This window comes from Pinus tabuliformis, chromosome 7 (genome assembly GCF_031772625.1).
Source record: "Pinus tabuliformis cultivar Carrire ecotype Pingquan chromosome 7, CPIR1, whole genome shotgun sequence".
NCBI lineage: Eukaryota > Viridiplantae > Streptophyta > Pinopsida > Pinales > Pinaceae > Pinus > Pinus tabuliformis.
Genome location: NC_142293.1, coordinates 165,669,805 through 165,689,909, shown reverse-complemented (window position 1 = coordinate 165,689,909; position 20,105 = coordinate 165,669,805). Strand labels below are relative to the sequence as shown.

The 20,105-nt window shown below is 38.1% G+C and overlaps 1 protein-coding gene across 7 annotated transcripts in view; it reads left to right on the top strand.

Annotated features, from left to right (window-relative positions):
- The window catches only part of LOC149246351 (uncharacterized), a 240,733-nt gene that overhangs the window by 173,463 nt on the left and 47,165 nt on the right, over window positions 1-20,105 (top strand). Inside the window, exon 9 of one of the 7 annotated variants that reach the window (XM_089457881.1) lies at window positions 13,182-13,221. The exons of the other annotated variants lie outside the window; for them this stretch is intronic. Within the exon in view, the coding sequence (XP_089314007.1) occupies window positions 13,182-13,206 (25 nt within the window). The 3' untranslated portion in view covers window positions 13,207-13,221. Of the gene's footprint in view, window positions 1-13,181; window positions 13,222-20,105 lie in introns of those variants that run through there. 7 annotated transcript variants of the gene reach the window in all.

Below are 20,105 nucleotides of genomic sequence, written 5' to 3'. Positions count from 1 at the left end.
TTTTGCTGCCCCCTTTGTTTGCTTTTCCTTTTTTTTTTCTTTTCGAAATTGCTCCTCTTTTTTTGCTGCCAAACCATAGCCCTCTCCAATTGCATTTTTCTTTTTCCTCCTCTATGTTTCTCCTATATTCTTCCTCGTTCCCTCTCCTCTGCGTTTCTTCCCCTTATACTCTTCAGATTTGATAGATCTGCAACCTTTCTGGATAGATCTGTAAACTTTTTTGTATAGATCTGAAGTTTTTATAGCTTGGGTTTTGGGGTTTTTATTCATTTTTGTATATTTGGGATTTGGGTATTTTTTGTTTTTGTTTTGCAGTTGCGGATCCGAAGGAAAAATTTAATTTGAAGCTAGATCGAAACTCTGGAGGGCAAGATTTGGCCTCAATACGATTTTGCAAGGACATTATTCAAAATTATTTTTAGTCCGAGGGTTTCAAATTCAGATCTGAGGTTTTTCCGAGAGCAAATTTTAAATTAGAAATATATTGGTTTGAAATTTAAATTTTGGGATTTGTTTTAAGGTTCTTGGGCTACCGTTTGCTGCCCTAAAGCCCTTTAAAATTTCGCTGTCCCCTCTGTCTGCTTTTCCTTTTTTTCTTCTCGAAATTGCTCTTCTTTTTCTACTGCCAAACCACAACCATCTCCAACTGCGTTTTTCTTCTTCCTCCTCTACGTTTTTCCTATATTCTTCTTCGCTCCCTCTCCTTTGCGTTTCTTCCCCTCATACTCTTCAGATTTGATAGATATGCAACCTTTTTGCATGGATATGTAAACTTTTTTGTATAGATCTGAAGTTTTACTAGCTTGGGTTTTGGGGTTTTTATTCATTTTTGTATATTTGGGATTTGGATATTTTTTGTTTTTGTTTTGCAGTTGCGGATCCGAAGGAAAAATTTAATTTGAAGCCAGATCGAAACCCTGGAAGGCAAGATTTGGCCTCAATACCGTTTTGCAAGGATATTATTCAAAATTATTTTCAGTCCGGGGGTTTCAAATTTAGACCTGAGGTTTTTCTGAGAGAAAATTTTAAATCAGAAATATATTGGTTTGAAATTTAAATTTTGGGATTTGTTTTAAGGTTCTTGGGCTACCGTTTGCTGCCCTGAAGCCCTTTAAAATTTCGCTACCCCCTGTTTGCTTTTCCTTTTTTTTTCTTCTCGAAATTGCTCCTCTTTTTCTGCTGCCAAACCACAGCCCTCTCCAACTGCGTTTTTCTTCTTCCTCCTTTGCATTTCTCCTATATTCTTCCTCGCTCCCTCTCCTCTGTGTTTCTTCCCCTCGCTGTCCGAGTTCCCTAGACTTTACTTCCCTTGCTTCTCGTCCTTTATCTGCATGCTGCCTTTTTCTTTTTGCCTTCTGCCATCCACATTCCCTTTCTTCTTCTCCTACGTGAGATCCAACTCCATTCCATTGCTGCTCTAGCTTGCAATCACATCTCTCGTCTGTGACCCTCTATCCCTTTTTCGCCTGTTAGCTCTCCCTCGACCTGCAGAGCTGCGTAAAGACTCCTTCCAATTGTTGCTCCTTCGGCCTGCAAACTCCTCTTCTACGTCTCCTTCATCCGCTACTCTTACTTGCATACAAAAATTCGACTTACCTTTCCAATTTCCCTTTTCATTCTTTATTGTAATTCTTTTGTGTTGTTAGGGTTAAAGTCTCGCAATTATAAAACACGAAAAGAATTCGATCTTTTTTTTTGAGCTTGCTTTTCATTTTTTAATTTTTGTTTTGATTTTGTTTAAAACAAAAGAAAGGTTTAATTTTTTTTTTTTAATTTTCATTTGTGGTTTTTTAACATTTAAAAAAAATAATTAAATCTAAAAGAAGACTTTAATATTTCCAATTAAAATTTTTATGTGGCCTTTGGCCCATTAAAAACTTAATTAACTACGCATTTTAATTTTTACATTCGTCACATTAAATTTGCTGAAGGAATTTTTTTTTTTTTTTTTTTTGTTTATCTAAAGTTCCTTCTTGGGGTGTTTGTGTTAGGGGCTTTAATTTTTTTTTAAAGGGAAAATTTTGTGGTGTTAAAAGATTTTAAATTTCTCTATAGTCAAGTCACATTTAAATATTTTTTCTTCTCTAAATTTTGACTAGAGGAAAGAGAAATTTTCTGGGTTGGGGTCACTTAAGAAAAATCATTTTAATTCTGGAATTGTTTGAAGTGTTTAGCATTTGAATTTCATGGTTCTACATGGTAATTAATTTTTAAAATTTAAGCTCAAGTATTTTGCATGCTAAGGGTTTTGAACTTTTTTATCCTTGACATCTATTGAGATTGCTCGTCATTTAATTCTAAGCGTGGTTTAATTACTTGAATTATTGAATATTTATGGCATATTATACTTTTGAGAATTCTTCAAGTAATTTTTAAGTACTGTTTTATGGAATTGTGGTCAATTGCGTATCTTTCATTTCCTACATTGAGTACTTTTTTGAAGCATCTATATAATTGGCATTGATATTAAAGAATTGTGAAGAGGTTTTTGTTCTCCTTGAGGTATAATTGCATTGGAAAGAGTCTAGATAAATCGAAGTGGATAAGCTTGTGATTTAATTGGGCATTATATCGTGATACTTTAAGCATATTGATGAGAAGTTTATCTTTCAATCTAGTGAAGTGAACATTCATTTTGGCAATTAAGGGCTTTGATATATAACTCAGAAATAGATCATGGCATAAACGTTTTCTATCGTTGAATTTAACTTCATTCTCGCTTCGTCTTTTAATCATCTCGTGCATTTGCGTATTAGGTTAGTCTTGCATAATTAAAATTTACTACTAATCATTAGTTTGGTCGATGGAAAGATAGGTACCCATCCATCTTTGCTTGAGAAACCTAGTTTTAATAGTACTTAAAACGGTGGCCTTGTAGTCGTCAGAGCCACAACTCTTTGCAACGTTGGAGGCACCGGGTATGTTAGATTTTCAGGAGAGGTTTTGTTAATCACACCTTAGTGTGCTTCATCTTATCTTCTCTCTGCCAATTACTACGAAATCAAGCTCAATATAGAAATAATTGAAGGGTTAAAACTTAGATAGGCATTTAACTAAAATTTACCAAGATTCCTACATCTCACATTAGCTTTAGGATCTGCACTCCATATAAGATAGTTAATTCAAGCACCAGTTGCAAATCAATTACTTGGCCCTAAATTTCCTAGCAAGATAGTTGACTCCATAAGGCACTGGTATCAATTTCTTAAATCGAATCAAATCCTATAAGTCTTGCTAAATATTAAACAAGTACTTGGTCGCTTCACTGTCTCCCAAACTGGTTGGTTCCCAACTATTTCTCCTTCATTCCATTTTTGTAGGGTCTAGCCCCCTTAGCTTGCTATTGGGAGATAGCTTAAATGGGGATCAGGGTGATAGCCCTTGATCTGAGCCGTTGTTGCGATGCTTAGACATTTTGTGCGACAACATTTTTTGGCGCTGTTGTCAGGGACCAATTTATTGGACCTGGATTTACAATATTCAGTTTCATTCATCTCATCTATTTTTCAATCTCTTATCTTTTTTTTGTCCCATCAACGCCACATTTACTGATGCCAATTCATTTCTTCATCTTTTCATCACCTTATTTTTTTTCTTCTCACTAATCCTTTCATCTTCTCAATCTGCACCTTTAGCACTTGGACATTTTGGTTGATTTCTTGTTGAAGAAATTTCAACCCCCACTTCGGTTATCAGTTTTCCTTATCACTCCATGCATTTAGTTTTAAATCCAAGCATGATAAAAATTCTAAAATCTGGAAATGACAATATTTTTCTGAAAACACAAATTTAGAGATTTCACAACTGCTGAAATTGCAGAAATAAAACACAGCAAAATTATGACAGCCACACACAGAAAATAACACAGTGATTTTTGGTCAATGTGACCCTGGAAAAACCCCCTACAACTCTTGGGGAAAACCAGTTTGAGAGCTCTTCTTTATTTTTGAAAATGCTTTTATAGAGAAACTGAAATACACTGTAAAAATTCCAGCAACCACAAATTACAACTTATTTCGATTTTCGTGCTTGCATTTCGCCTCGAAAATCGTGCCAATCAGCAAACATCCAAAACATAATTTTTTCCAGCGATAAAATATCTTTAAATGCTGCATGACCTGCCTCGAAAAACATGCCTAGAACTTGCTATACAGACTGTACAGATCGTACGGATTTCAACAATACAATTGCCTCGAAATTTGTGCCCAAATTTGCCTCGAAATTTGTGCCCTTCCTGCTATCCCTCTTTCTTGATTTCCGTGCTGCTCCTCTTCTTCGATATTTGTGCTTTTCTCTTGCTGCAAGGTTTTGCCTTGGGATGCATGCCAATAAATGCGGCTGCCTAGATTTGCTAAAATGTCTTCTTGTTGCTCTCCTTCACTTCCTTACTGCGCAAAAATTTTCTCCTTTCTCTCTCTTCTCTTTCTCTCAAATGCTCATGAAAGAAATGAATGATCTTTTCCTCTTCTCTTCTCCTTTTATTCTCTAAATGACCTCTTGGGTTACCCTAAGATCTAATGGCTGAGATTCATTTAGATCTAGGGATGAGAATAAATGTGCATTTAATTCTTACTTTCTATTTTTTAACTTACCCACTTAAATAAAGACCCACATAGCTTTTTATTTCCATAGTCACTTTTTCATTTCTAATTCTTCATTGACTTTAATAAAGTCACCTTTAAATTAGAATGTAACTTTACCATATACAAAGTCACTTTTAAATTAGAATGTAACTTTACCACTTATGAAGTCACTTTTAAATTAAATTGACTTTACCACTTATAAAGTCACTTTAGGAGAAAAGTACAAATAAATTTGAACACTTTTCCCTAGGCCAAAGATCAAAGCCTTAGGGAACCACTTGTCCTCTGGTACCCAAATTTTAACACTCTCTCTTACCGAGGAAAGTATTCCTCACCACTCCCATCTTGTCTTTGAAGTAGACATGCTTGCCGCATGGTAAGGCTTTGGTGAAAATGTCCGCTACCTGCTCATTTGTGGAAATGTACTCGAGCTTGACAACTCCCTTTTGGACATAGTCTCTAATGAAGTGATACTTGATCTCAATATGCTTTGACTTGTAATGAAAAACTAGATTCTGCGTGAGTTTTATGCAACTTTGATTATCACAATAAATTACTGAAGGTCTCAATGCCTGACCAAATAGACCAAACAACATCTTGCGAAGCCATATGGCCTCACAACTAGCCAAACTAGCAGTGATATACTCTGCCTTAGCTGACCTCAATGCAACTGACTGTTGTTTCCGGCTGATCCACGACACAACTGTCGAACCCAACCCAAAACAACACCCAGAAGTACTCTTCCTATCTGAAGCACAACTTGCTCAATCTGAATCTGTGTACCTTGCTAGTCTCACTCCATCACCCTGCCTATAATCCAGACCAAAATCCACAGTCCCCTGCAAGTAACGAAGAATGTGTTTTGCAGCCACCCAATGCATTCTCCGGGGCTCACACATGAACTGAATCATAGTGTTAATTGCAAAACATATATCTGGTCGAGTTTTGACCAAATACATCAAACAACCAATCAGCTGTTTGTATAGAGTAGGATCCACCAACTCAGAATCAGAAGCGTGAAGCTTCTTCCAGTTAGTGATCATAGGTGTAGACATGGGTTTGCAGTCCTCCATGTGAAATCTGCTAAGAATATCCACAGTGTACTTCCCTTGTCCCAGGAAGAAATGGCCCTCCTCCCGCCACACCTCCAATCCTAGAAAATAATGCACCAAGTCGATATCCTTCATTTCAAACTCTGAAGCAAGATCTCTCTTGCAGCCCTCAATGAGTCTCTCTGCACCAATGATGATCAAGTCATCAACATACAACACTAGAATGAGAGGCTCCTCACCGACCACAATGAAGTATAGGTTCAGATCAGCCTCACTTTTTGTGAAACCCAACCGCTGCAAGTATGTATCAATCCTCGAGTACCAAGCTCTAGGAGCTTGCTTCAGGCCATGGAGTGCCTTTTTCAATCTCCATACATGGGACTCCTTCCCATGCACATCAAAGCCCTGCGACTACTCAATATAAACCTCCTCCTGAATGAAGCCATTGAGAAATGCGGTCTTCACATCCATCTAGTGGATCTTCCAGCCCATCTTTGCTGCAATCGATATAATGGAGCGAATAGATGTATACCAAGCTATAGGAGTGAAGGTCTCCTCATAGTCAACTCCCTTTCCCTGTGAGGACCCTCTCATCACAAATCGAGCTTTGAAGTTCTCGATGCTGCCATCTGTAGCATGCTTTATCTTGTAGAGCCATCTGGAAGTAACCACTGATTTACCTTTAGGCCTCGACATTACCTCCATCGTTCTTCATAATAGAAGAATACTCCTCCATCATGGCCTCTCTCCAGACCTGCTGGCTGGCTGCCTCCTCATAACTAGAAGGCTCGGAGTCAACAATGCTTGTTACTAATGCCATGTAACTACAAAACCGCTCAGGTGGTTTACTCTCTCTAACCTGCCTCTTTGGCCCAGCAACTGATGTGGCCTCACGCAAGGTATCTTGAAGCCACTTGAGCTTCCTCTTCCTTGAGCATACTTCTCCCATCAGAGTGAAAGAATCTTCATCATCATCAGAAGCCTGAACTCTTGAAGGCCTGCCAACTGACCTCATGCATGAATCTGTGCTTGTAGATGGTGAAGTACCGTGCAAACTATCCATTAGTGGACTACCCTGTGAACTGCTCTACAGACTGCCCTGGATGCTGCCCGAAGAACCACCAACCTGACTTTGAGAGCCACTGCTCACTGATGGACTTGACACTGTAATCGATGTACCTCTTGATCCCTGACCACTGGATCCCTGTCACTGACTTAGCTGCTCCTGAGGGTCTGGTGACTTTGGATACTCTAACTCTCGTGACCTCCTGAAAGCTCTCTCCTCCTCGAACTTCACATCTCGCCTGACAACCACTTTCCTCCGCGCATGAATATAAATCTGATAAGATTTCGAGGTCTCGCTATAACCCACAAAGATGCCCTTGTCTGCAGTGGGCTCTAGCTTGGTCCTGTTCTCCTTGGGGACATAGGAATATGTAAGGCACCCAAAGATATGAAAGTGCCCAATATCAGGTTTCTTCCCAAAAAAAGCCTCCTCCAAAGTCACATTCCCCAAGGCACAATGTGGACTCCTATTCTACAAGTACATAGCAGTGTTGCAGGCCTCTGCCCACGAAAATAAAGGTAACCCCTAATCATGAAGCATGGCTTTGGCAACCCCTACAATGGATCTGTTCTTCCTCTCTGCAACCCCATTCTGCTGGGGGTTGTAAGGAACTGAGAACTCCCTTCTAATCCCTGCCTCAGCACAAAAATCAACAAACTCACCAACGGTATACTCCCCTCCATTGTCTGTCCTGAGGACCTTGATCTTCCTATCTGTTTGGATCTCCACAAGAGCTTTGAACTCTTGAAACCGCTTGAAGAACTCACTCTTGGTCTTCAAGAAATAAATCCAGGTCTTCCTGGAGTGGTCATCAATGAATAAAACATAGTACTCATAACCACTGAAGGATACATGAGACATCCGACCTCTCACATCGGTATGAATCAAATCAAGGATCCCAGTCGCTCTGCTATCACTGCTGGGAAAAGGGGATCTAGCAAACTTCCCCATAACACATTCTCTGCATACATCAAGGTGATCAGAACTGAAATCTGGCACACCAGTGGTGATATCCCGCAATGTACTCAAGGCCCCATGATTCAAGTGCCCCATCCTGCGGTGCCAAATCTCATACAACTCTGAACTGCTAGATCTGCTGTCGGTCTTGTCTCGGGTGCTGCTACTCAATGCCATTAGGGGTTGGAATGAGAACTTGTACACCTTGGCATGGCGCACACCAATCTCTCTAGCTGAAGAAGCTGGAGTACCCCTAGGATATATAAGCACTTGCCCTTTCCTTAACAACACATCATACTCTCTATGCTCAAGTGCTGAGACAGATATCAGGTTCCTCTTCATTCCAGGCACATATAGAACATTTGACACTTTCAAGGGAGGTTTGGGTCCCCCATCAAATGTCAGTGTCCCTACGCCAACTGCTCTAACAATGCTGTCATCACCAAGTACTACCTCCATATCAGTATCACCCTCTGAAAGCTCTGAGAAGTACTCTCTGACTCTTGTCATGTGGCGGGAAGCGCCACTGTCAACATACCAAATGCTAGAAGATGCTCTGCTAGTAGCGGGGAATGCACACTCCCTCTGAACCTATATGGCAGGTGATCCTGCACTAGTAGCCTCACAAGCTATGAACCCAAACTTTCAATTAAAGCTCTCTATCTCTGTAGAAGCTGCCATGGGTTTGTCTTTCCCTTTCTTGTTCTTCTTCTCCGGACACACAACAACATAGTGTCCCAACTTTTGACAATTCCAACATTTGACTTTGGAATAGTCCTTCTCCTTGTTCTGCTGCTTGCCTTTACCTTTGCCTTTGCCTCCCCTGTTGAAAACTTGCTTCTTTGCTTTGTCCTTCTTGCCTCTTGCTAACAATGCCACATTGTCATCGTCCTCCACCTGTTTGGCTGCCCCAAGATGGTTCTTTCTGATCTCATTCTGAATGCAATCATCCCACAACCTCTCCCAATCGGGAAGGTTTTCCCGTGCAACAATGCCATCCACAAAATTCTCCCAAGTCTTGGGAAGACCATTCAAAGCAATCCTCACCAACTCAGTGGGTGTAATGATCTCACCTACGGCTGCCAACTCATCTCTCACTGAAGTGATCTTTGTGAGGTATGCTGTAGCACTGTTAGTCTTAGCCATTTTAATGGCCTTCAGTTTCTCCTTTAGGACCATTTTTCTGTTTTCATTTGAGCTCTGGTAAAGACTGGTCAAGGCTGTCCACATTTCATATGCATAAGTCTTTCCTCTCACATGAGGTTTGACATGATCTTTGACTCCTTCTAGAATCAATCTTTTTGCCTTAGCATTCTTTTTGTTAAACTCTGCCAACTGTACGCGGTTAGCAGGCACTACTACCGAGTTCTGTGTGGTATTTACCATAATGCTGCAGACTTCTGCTTCCTCAAAGATGCTATGGATTCTCTCATTCTATGCATTGTAGTTGTTCTGCCCATCCAATCTGTCTTCCACTCTCAAACCCAAAGACATGTTTCACTGTCCTACCAAACTGAAATTTTTAAATTTGTGGTAAAGGTTTTTGTTTTTTGTGTAAAAATCAGCTTGCTGTAATTTTCACTTTGCTGTCCCAAACTGCACTTTTCAGCCAACCAACCTCTGATACCATGAAGAAATTTCAACCCCCACTCCAGTTATCAGTTTTTCTTATCACCCCATGCATTTAGTTTTAAATCCAAGCATGATAAAAATTCTAAAATCTGGAAATGACAATATTTTTCTGAAAACACAAATTTAGAGATTTCACAACTGCTGAAATTGCAAAAATTAAACACAACAAAATTATGACAGCCACATAGAAAATAACATAGTGATTTTTGGTCAATGTGACCTTGGAAAACCCCCTACAACTTTTGGGGAAAACCAGTTTAAGAGCTATTCTTTATTTCTGAAAATGTTTTTACAGAGAAACTGAAACACAGTAAAAATTCCAGCGACCACAAATTACAACTTATCTCGATTTCCGTGCTTGCATTCCACCTCAAAAATTGTGCCAATCAGCAAACAACGAAAACATAATTTTTTCCAGCAATAAAACGACGTTAAATGTTGTACGACATGCCTCAAAAAACGTGCCCAAAACTTGCTGTATGGATTGTACTGATCGTACGTATTTCAAAAATGATTGCCTCGAAATTCATGCCCAAATCTACCTCAAAATTCGTGTCCTTACTGTTGTCCCTCTTCCTCGATTTCTGTGCTACCCCTCTTCTTGGATATCTATGCCTTTCTCTTGCTGTACAGTTTTGCCTTGGGATGCGTGCTAATAAATGCTGCTGCCCAGATTTGCTAAAATGTTTTCTTGCTGCTCTCCTTCACTTCCTCACTGCTCAGAAATTTTCTCCTTGTTCTCTCCTCTCTTTCTCTCAAATGCTGATGAAAGAAATGAATGATCTTTTCCTCTTCTCTTCTCTTTTTACTCTCTAATTAACCTCTTGGGTTACCCTAAGATCTAATGGATGAGAATAAATGTGCATTTAATTCTCACTTTCTATTTTTTAACTCACCCACTTAAATAAAGATCTACTTAGCCTTTTATTTCCATAGTCACTTTTTCACTTTCTAATTCTTCATTGACTTTAATAAAGTCACCTTTAAATTAAAATGTAACTTTACCACTTATAAAGTCACTTTTAAATTAGAATGTAAATTTACCACTTATAAAGTCGCTTTTAAATTAAATTGACTTTACCACTTATAAAGTCACTTTAGGAGAAAAATACAAATAAATTTGGACACTTTTCCCTATGCCAAAGATCAAAGCCTTAGGGAACCACTTGTGGTACCCAAATTTTAACACTTGTTTGGTGGCGACTCTACTTATTCATCCATTATTTCTCAGACAAGAAACCTTCCCTTGGTATCCATCTGTTCCTCCCTAACTAACCTTTTAGTTTTTGCCTTTTGGATCTTAGAGCTAGATTCATGTTCAAGTGGCGACTCCACTTCTTTCATTTCTTACAAGAATTTCTGCTAGAAGCTCGCTTCTTGTGGATCTCTTGTTTTTCTTGAGCAAGGATCTCTCTCTCTAGCATCCATTTGGCCCCTCCTTTTCCCTTTAGGCAAGTCATCATGGACGTGTTCGCCCCTTGTAACTTTGCTAATATTCAAGGTTATCCTAATGATCTTCCAGAGAATGGGATTGATAAATTGCCTTCTTTTCAGGGCAATAATGCAATTAGTGTTGATGCTCATCTGAAAGCTTTTGGTTCTTGGGTTAGGTAAGCATGCAAGAGCTGTTGATTATAATCATGAAGATGTAAAAATGAGCCTCTTTGTTCTTACCTTGGAGAAAGATGCTTTGGATTGGTTTACGAAAAAGCCTGATAATTCATTTGATTCTTTGCAATCGATTATTAATGTCTTTAAGGAAAAGTATGGAGATAAGAGAGAAGAGAGACATCTCATAAAAGCTATCAGTGTCATAAAAAAGAGAGAAAACGAGACAGTTGAAGAGTTCAACAAGAGATTTAATGGTATTATTAAGGAATTACCTCAAGATTATAAACCTCCTGATAAATCTCTTTTGGATTTTTACATTGATGCTTTTAATCCTGATACATCTTATGAATTGAAACGAGCTAAGAATTGTGATTATAAAATTGCTCAGACTTTAGCTATAAAGCTTGAAAAAGATAAGAAGGCATCTGGGAAGTCTGAAATCCCAGGTTTTGATAGGGCTTCAACCAAATTGAAAGAATCTAAAGGAAAAGAGGTTAAAGAATTTGATGACGACTCTATGCAAAAATTACTGCAAAAACTTGAAAGCATGGAGCTTAACCAAGCGAAATTAATCTCTAACCATGCTAAGGAAATAAGTACTTTGTAGTCTAGGTTGATCCAAATGGAAATGGCTTAAGCGCAGATTTTTCAACCTAGGATTAACAATAATAATCAAAGCAGTAATAGTTGGCAGAGAAAAGGCCAATCTAGTGAGTAGAGACCTCCCAATCCGCTTGAATCTGCAAACAAGTAAATGAGGCTTTGCCTTATTACAGGGCATGTGATGCTTTTCATGAAGAGGCTACTTGCCATGTTGTCAAAAGAATCATAGGTAGTAGAATGGTAGAGACAAGTAATCAAGTCAATATTGTTGGTAAAGGATATCATTTGTCTCAGGGAAATTGGACAAAAGTTAAAGAGCATAGTCAAGAAGTTAGACCTTTTACATTTTCCTATAGTATTAATAACTTTGGCCATGAGAAGGATATGCAACTAAATCAAGCGCAGGAAATCAAGAATATGGAAGACAACCAGACTTGACTCATTAAGAACATGGAACTCAACCAAGCTAGATTAACAGAAGATCACACCAGGGAAATGAGTTCTATGCAAAACAAGTTGTTGGCTATAGAAGAAAAACACATTAAGGAAATGAAGATCATGGAAATTAATCACTCCAATCACATAGCCACTGTAGTAGAAAAGTGTGTTTAGAAGATGGAAGCTATGAGGACCGACATGCAGAATCATCATGAGAAAGAGATAAACTATATGCAAAATTGCTTCATGGGCATGAAAGCGAAGAATGATAAAAGATTAAAGATAATGGAAGTTAATCATTCTAATCAGATGTCCATTATTCAAAATCATATGATTGCAATGGAAGCAAAGCACACTCGGGAAATGAAAACTATGGAGGCCAATCATATCACTCTACAAGACATATTCAAGAAAACTGAGCTCAATGAAGCTAAATTAATAGTAACGCATACTAGAGAAATAAGTTCCATACATAAGAGGTTGGAAGAAAGGAAATCACAGGTACAAAAGTTTCAGCCTGATCCAGATGATAGATGGCAGAAAATCAAGGAGCTTTCAACAAATCATAACTCTCATAATCCATTAAAGCACGTCCCATCTTGTTGTGAATATCCTAAGAAAGTGGCTGACCCCATTAACGAAGATTTAGCTAGGGATGACATAATCAAAGAAGAAATTGAAAAGGATCAAGTTATAACTCATAACACTTGTGAAATTGATCCATCATTTATCACAGAACAGATGTAGAATGAAGAGAGGCATGTCACAAATTTCTTAAATACTTCGTCTGAAAGTTTTCAAGTAGAATGTTCCACATCATTAGCGATACAACTTGCCACGAAGAAAAGCCTGAAGCGAAAAAGAAAAATAATAAGGAAGCCATTTGATGCATCTGATGACCGCAAGCAACTCGATTTTTTGATAAGACAAATTCCTACCATATGCAGGATTGGACATAGCACATCCGAAAAAAAGCCCACAGATTTGCCCGAAAGAAGGAAAATGCTTAGCATGCACTATATTGAACACATCTGATGCCACAAGGCATCCTTTGTATTGTATCTCTAACCTTACACCCTGCTATTTCAACATTTTCACTTTGTAGTTAGATTAAATTTATGTTTTCATGTTAGTAGAATAGTTAATAAATGAAGAGCTCCTATTTTCATGTGCTTAATGTTATATGATGATTTTTTGATGGAAGCTACTTATATAATATTGTGTGTTGCTTGGATGCAGATTTTGGATTCTCACATTCCTTTGATGAAACAACGTGTCTCCAAGTAGAGCCAGATGTTGACCACTCTGTGTCAACGGTCCCACAACAGTACACCCCTTTTTTCACAAAAGGGATCCATCATGTTCAAGTGTCCATGCCATTCAGATTTCATCATCAACTGACAGTTTTGCTAAAGATGTAAACCCATTTTGCATGGTTATATTGTAAATGATTTTAGTAAGACCATCATGTATGTAACAACCTAGGTAAGCATAATATTTTGGTGACGCTTTCTACCCTAAGAAGTTTTTTGTCTTACTGATTCATCTGTCTCTCAAATGATCGACAAAGTTTCTCCTTCCAACCTCACCCCAAAGCTAGAGTGGATTTTATCGTCAAGATATTAAGTGAGTCTTAGTGTTTTTTATCGAGTGTATAATACTAGCTAATTGGCTAGATTATTTTATTACAAATTACTTGGTCTACTAGATCATTTTTTTTGAGTCGCAGAATTGAGTAGATATTTGAGGGTCTATGACGAACGGGTTTTCCCCCTTCATGTATTTAAATGTAAAATCTTGATGTAAAAATATTTAGTGCATGGTCCTTCATAATTAGACACCATGGCTAAGTATTAGAGGGTTGGAAAAATAATTAATCCCCTCATCAGTGAATTAATTAAATTTTCTGGCCAAATTAAATTAAAAATCCTAAGCTAGAAATTTAATTAATTTTGTGTCCTAGGTAAAATTAAATTCTCCAAAGGTGAAATTCGTGGGTTTCAAAGAAGTTAATTTTTAGAGGTCCCTGACCAAGGGAATATTTAGGAAATCTAGAAATTTTGGACTCTTGGGCCTTGGTGGTTAAGTCAAAGTCAATTATTTGACGATAACTCAAAATAATTAATTTTGAGTTAATTAAATGAAAAATTTGAGTTTTTCTAAAAAATAATTTTCGACAGTAATAATTAAAGATTAATTAAATCTTTAATAACGATCGAAATTAATTTGACAAAGATCAAGCGAACTTGCCGTTGGAAAATTTATCTATAAATTAGAGATCGATTTTAGTCTATTTTTCGCCGATCTTTGAATCGTGTACTAAGCTCTCAAGCTTTTTTGTATACTTTTTTTGGAATAAATGCAAAATTCTTTGGGGTTTCAACTTGCGGTAGTGTTCCACTTCATGAATCTATGGTAACATTGTTTTAATTTCTGCTTAATATTATGTGAAAAATTTCAATCAATAGCCCTCTTAGAATAATCTGAATACGGGTACCTTATTTGGTTTGTCGGATATAGGGTAGCATTTTTAATTTTGATTGAAGTACCAAGTATCTCTATTTCTTCAGAATTTTATTGTTGTTCTATTTCTCTACTTGTTTTGATAGTTGATCTAGTGTTTGCAGAAGATCTCTCAGGTTTTCATTGAGTGTTTGCATGATGTTTTTGGGCTAGTACCTCTCTAAAATTTCAAAATTTATCTTTTAAATATTTTGTGGAAAATTTGATAGATCTGGTTAGGAAGAGCTTTAGATCTTCAGATCTGGGAGTGGAATTGGACTCATACTCCTCAGAATTGATAGATCTGCAACCTTTGTGCATAGATCTGTAATTTTTTTTTTGTATAGATCTGAAGTTTTTCTAGCTTGGGTTTTGGGTTTTGGGGTTTTTCTAGTTTGAAGTTTTGCAGGTGCGGACTTGAAGGAAAAATTTAATTTGAAGCCAGATCTAGACCCTGGAGGGCAAGATCTGGCCTCAATATCATTTTGCAGGGACATTATTCGAAATTATTTTCAGTTCGAGAGTTTCAAATTTAGATCTGAGGTTTTTCTGAGAGAAAATTTTAAAGCAGAAATATATCCATTTGAAATTTAAATATTTTGGATTTGTTTTAAGGTTCTTGGGCTACTGTTTGCTGCCCTAAAGCCCTTTAAAATTTCGCTGCTCCCTCTGTCTGCATTTTCTTTTCTTTTCTTCTCGAAATTGATCCACTTTTTCTGCTACCAAAGGTCACGGTGCTACTATAGATTCGGTGTAACCACAATTCGATGTTATGCTAACCACAGTGAAGGAATTCAGATCAATCGTCAGAGAATAAGGGTCAATGTATTCACAATCTAGAAGAGATATATATAGCTCAAAAGGTTTTTGGTGGAATCTTAGTTTCAGTATACCACAGTGAACTAGTTCGGATTAAATTCAGAGTTATTGGTTATGCTATTTTATCTAGTTCAGATTAAATTCATAGTTATCAGTGATGTTATTTTATCTAGTTCAGATTAAATACACTCTTTATCTTGTGATCATCTAAGCACATGCATAAGTCTGAGGAGATCCTAGATACAATGGTAATCTAAACCTTCTAAGAAGCACGAAAAGACAAGGTCATTATGGGTAATCTTTAAAGCAAGTTACAATTTGAGAAGCCAAAGATACTATCACTCAAGAAGGAACTGCCACCAATATGAAGAAGACAAGAATCCATCCTAGAAAGATGACAATAAGACATGTTATGAGGTCTAAATTCAATCAGCAAAAATAAGTCGTTTATGACAACATAAGAAGTAGCCTATATGAAGTCTTGTAGCAGCTATTTTCTTACAAGCCTTCTCTACAACATTCTACAGTTTGAGAACAACCTCTAACTCAAGTAAGTATTGCGATTTCTATTCTTTAGTCATCTAACAATGTGTTTACAGATTCCAAGGAGAGCATCAAGTCCTATAAAACATTGATCTCTCAATTAAAGAAGTTCAAGGTATGTAAACTCGAGGTACGAATATTTATAAGATTTTATTATATCTAATCTGAGATGGTCCATAAAATCCAAGTCTAGAACATACAAGAAGCTTAATCCTTATCTTCTAGGATTTATAAAGCAATCTAGAATGTCAAGCAAAATCTTAGTATTAATTGGAAGAAAAGATAAATTTGATTTTTATATAAAGAATTCCATCCTCAATTGTTAGAAAATATAGATTGAAAGCTAACATCATATTCTTGGTATCACATATTTTGCCTAGAAGTATTTGGTACAGGTACAAAATATCATATCAGTTCAAGAAGTCCCTACAAGGTTTTGTCAAGGAACAAAGTTATGTCTTAAACTACAAAATGTTGATTTCCTTATAATAAATGTTTATTCATAATCTATTACTAACATCATTATGTCTAGCATTGAATCATAATGATTCTTGTTTTGGGTGATTCATCACTTGATAAATCTACCCCCCTCATATTCTTAATTGACTTTATAGAACCCTAGACAGGTTTCTTGGAAAACCCTAACTTAAGGGTATGTTAATGTTAATGTCTAAAACCCTAAAACATTTTAGTGTTACTTGAAAATGTTATTTGAAGTTTTTGTTGATGATGTCATGTTTGGGGTTTTGGTATGATCATGACAACCCTAACTTGTTAGGGTTGAAATGGTGTTGTTTGAAATCCTGAACCTTTAAAGTTCTAGTATAGTAGGGTTTACTTTGTTATGTTATGAAACCCTAGATCTTTATGGTTTGGTTGGGATTATAAGCAAAACCTTTGATATGTAATGAAAGATCCTAGGAATGGAGCACTAGGTTTATATATGAGTCCATGTGGTCAAAACTTAGCTTGGTCTAGGTCAATATATGTCTAATGTGTTTGCCTGACATATGTTATGCTTATAATTGATGATGAATTCCTAGATATGGATGTTGATGTAATTATTGTTGGTCATGAGTCCTAAGGTTTGGAAACAAGCCCTTGTCAAAGATTGATATTCTAGGATGATGTTGTTTGGTAAAACTAGGGTTTTGCAGCTAAACCCTAGTAGTAGTTAAATTCTCTAGTATGTGTGATATGACACTCTGGAATCTATCTATATGGTGAGTGTTGAGTTTGTGTAAATAAGAAATCCAGGGTTTATTTGAAATCCTAGTAGGGAGTGTTAAAAATGCAACAAGATGATGGAGCTTAGTGGAAAGGAGTCGCCTTCACTAAGTGGGCCCGTAGGCTATTTTTGGCGCAAAGTCTATTTTTAGACTATGTCTATTTTTAGACATATGGATCATGGTCTATGAGTTGCAGGATGCTATTTGTGGATGATTGGTCATGTTGGTAAAAATAGATGGACTTCTATTTTTAGGCATATGGGCAGAGTCTATTTTTAGATGGCCAGGCTAAAAATAGAACAGTCGAATATTATTAGCTCTTAATAATATTTGGACTATAAACATTATCTTATCCTCTTGGAGCACTTCAGTTCGAGCTACGGATGTGGCACATGCAACTGCCAAAAGGAAATACACTTTTCTTATGGGTCAGTTGAGTTATTGCATGATGAACTTCAGTTAGAACTCAAGTGATTGAGTTTGGTGGAGTTGATTGAGGAGTTGATGGAGTTGTGTTCAGTTTGACTTAGTTGAACTAGTTGTATTTAGTCTAACTACAGAATACACTAGTGATGAGTGATGTGAATTAATTATTAATTAATTCACTAATTATTATCTCATAAATCAACTAAAGAATACATCAGTTAACTCAGTGCATGGACAGTTCAGTGGAGACAAGTGTTAGAGGTGAGTGAAAGGGCAAGACAACTGTCAGTTGTGACTATAGTTGTGCATGAGATTTGCACAATCAATGGATTGAATATTGCCAATGAGGATTGCGTGGTTTAGCCAAGGGAAATACGAGTTTGGATCAGCCATTCTCATCTATTCTCATGCAGGATTGCGCAGTGGAGGCAGGCAAGCAGCGGAGGAGATTTGAACCTGTGATTGATTCAGATCTGAGCTAGTTTGTGTGTAACAGGTGGAGATAGCACTGAGTACTTGCGAGGAGTATTGTACTATGTATTGTTACATGTTCTCAATCAATATAATATACAGATAGTTGGGGTTTTTAAGCTGTATGCTTTCCCCGTGATATACTGTGTTGATATGTGTGATTGATGCTTCAATGTGCGCGTGCGATTGTTTCTGAATACTGCAAATTGATGATCAATAGTAGAGGAGGTTATGTATTATTCATGCATTTCGCAAATAGTGTATAATCAGGATAATCTTTGTGAATAAGTGTTATATTATTCAAAATTTATACATGGTATCAGAGTAGAATTGATCATCAGATCTATTATTCAGAAAGTGATGACATTTTATTTCTTTAGGCAGAGTCTGTAATCGGGCCAGCTAGCCTCTGGATTCATCCTTCTTTTCGAAGGTGAGATATCCGGTAAAAACCCATACAGTCAATCTCTGTACGAGAAATACTTTGTTCTCACGAATTGTAGATCAGAAGCGGTTGAGTTTTGTGCTGGTGGAATTCGAATTTGCAGCAGTGTTTTCTTGGTGTCAAAGTTGAAATGTCTTTCAACGGATTGCGATTGGAGTATGCTCTTGAAGGCAGCTCGAATTATATTGCATGGAAAGACAGGATGGAGGCGGTGTTAGATGAAAATGGGTTGAAGGAGTTCATAGAGGCTAAGGTCCCAAAGCCTACTGATGCTGCTCACGTTGAGGATGGGCAAAAGAAGACAACAAAGTGTCGAAGGATTCTGTTGGAGGGCGTGAAGGATCACATTGTGTCCAGCGTGCATGGAAAGGCTTCTCCATACTTGATGTGGAAAGCGTTGACAGATTTATTCCAAAGCAAGAGCGACCAGAGGAAGTTGGCGCTCAAGGATAAACTCAGAAACATTAAGTGTGAGAATGGAGACAGTATGCCCAGGTATCTCACGAAGTTCACCCAATGCCGGGATGAGCTGGGAAGTGTGGGGGTGACTGTCGATGATGAGGACTTGGTGAGCTTGGCTCTCCTTGGTCTTCCGAAGAGTTGGCATTCCTATCAGGACTCTGTCAATGGTCGGGAGAAATTGCCAGGATGGGAGAGACTTTGGTCTGATCTTGTGCAGGAGGAGATCAGACGGAGCACCAGAGAGTTCTTCATGCATGCATGATGAGGAGAACTGTGCCTTAGCGAGTAAGGTGAAGAAGGGGAAGGAGAAGGGTTCTCTTTCCGAATCCAGTTCTTCCAATGATGGGAAGAAGGTTGACAAATCGAAAATGCGATGCTTTCGTTGTCATGGGGTGGGCCATTACGCTGCAAATTGTCCACGGAGGAAATCCAAGAAGGGATCCGGGGAAGGATTTGAAGGTGAGGCACTTGCTTCACAGTTTGAGTTGGATTTCACACTTTTTGCGTGCATGGTTTCATCCATGGTGGGAAGTGGTTGGTTCCTTGACAGTGGAGCTTCTTTCCACATGACCGGTGACAAGAGTTTGTTCAGTACTTTGGAGGAGAAAGATCTCTAGATGCTCATAGCGATGGGTAATGATGAGAAGTATAGTGTCTCAGGTGTAGGCACGGTTATTTTTCAGAGGGAGCATGGAGCTCGCCTTACCTTGACTGATGTCAAGTATGTACCAGGACTGAAGAGAAACTTGGTGTCGATCGTGATGCTGGAAGACAGAGGCTATGATGTAGTCTTCAGTAAGGGAAAGGTTTTCCTTGGACACATCATCACTAGACAGGTGAAGCAGATTGGTTCACGGGTCAAGAACCTGTATGCTCTTGAGGTTCAAGATGCATGCAAAGCCTTGAGCAGTGAGGCAACTGATGGAGACTTGGTGGTTGAGAGGGAGCGTATATTACCTCTCAACATGCAGAGCCAGAAGAAGTCTCAAACGATTGTGGAGGAGCCACGATTGGTGTAGCAGCTTCAGGAGGTTATGGAGCATCCACAACAAGGGAAGCTGAGAGGAGATCGAGTAGAGACATCTACTCATGCAGAGACCTCCAGTAGGGGGAAACTTCGAGCCAGGTGGGCTGAGGGATCACATGTAGCCATACCTCCAGGTAGGAGGTGGGGCGATATAGAGTGATCGTTCCAAGGAGGAGGGGCAGGATCTTTGAGGTACCCAACCTCTTGGATGAGACCTTGCTACGGGAGCCCCGATGTGG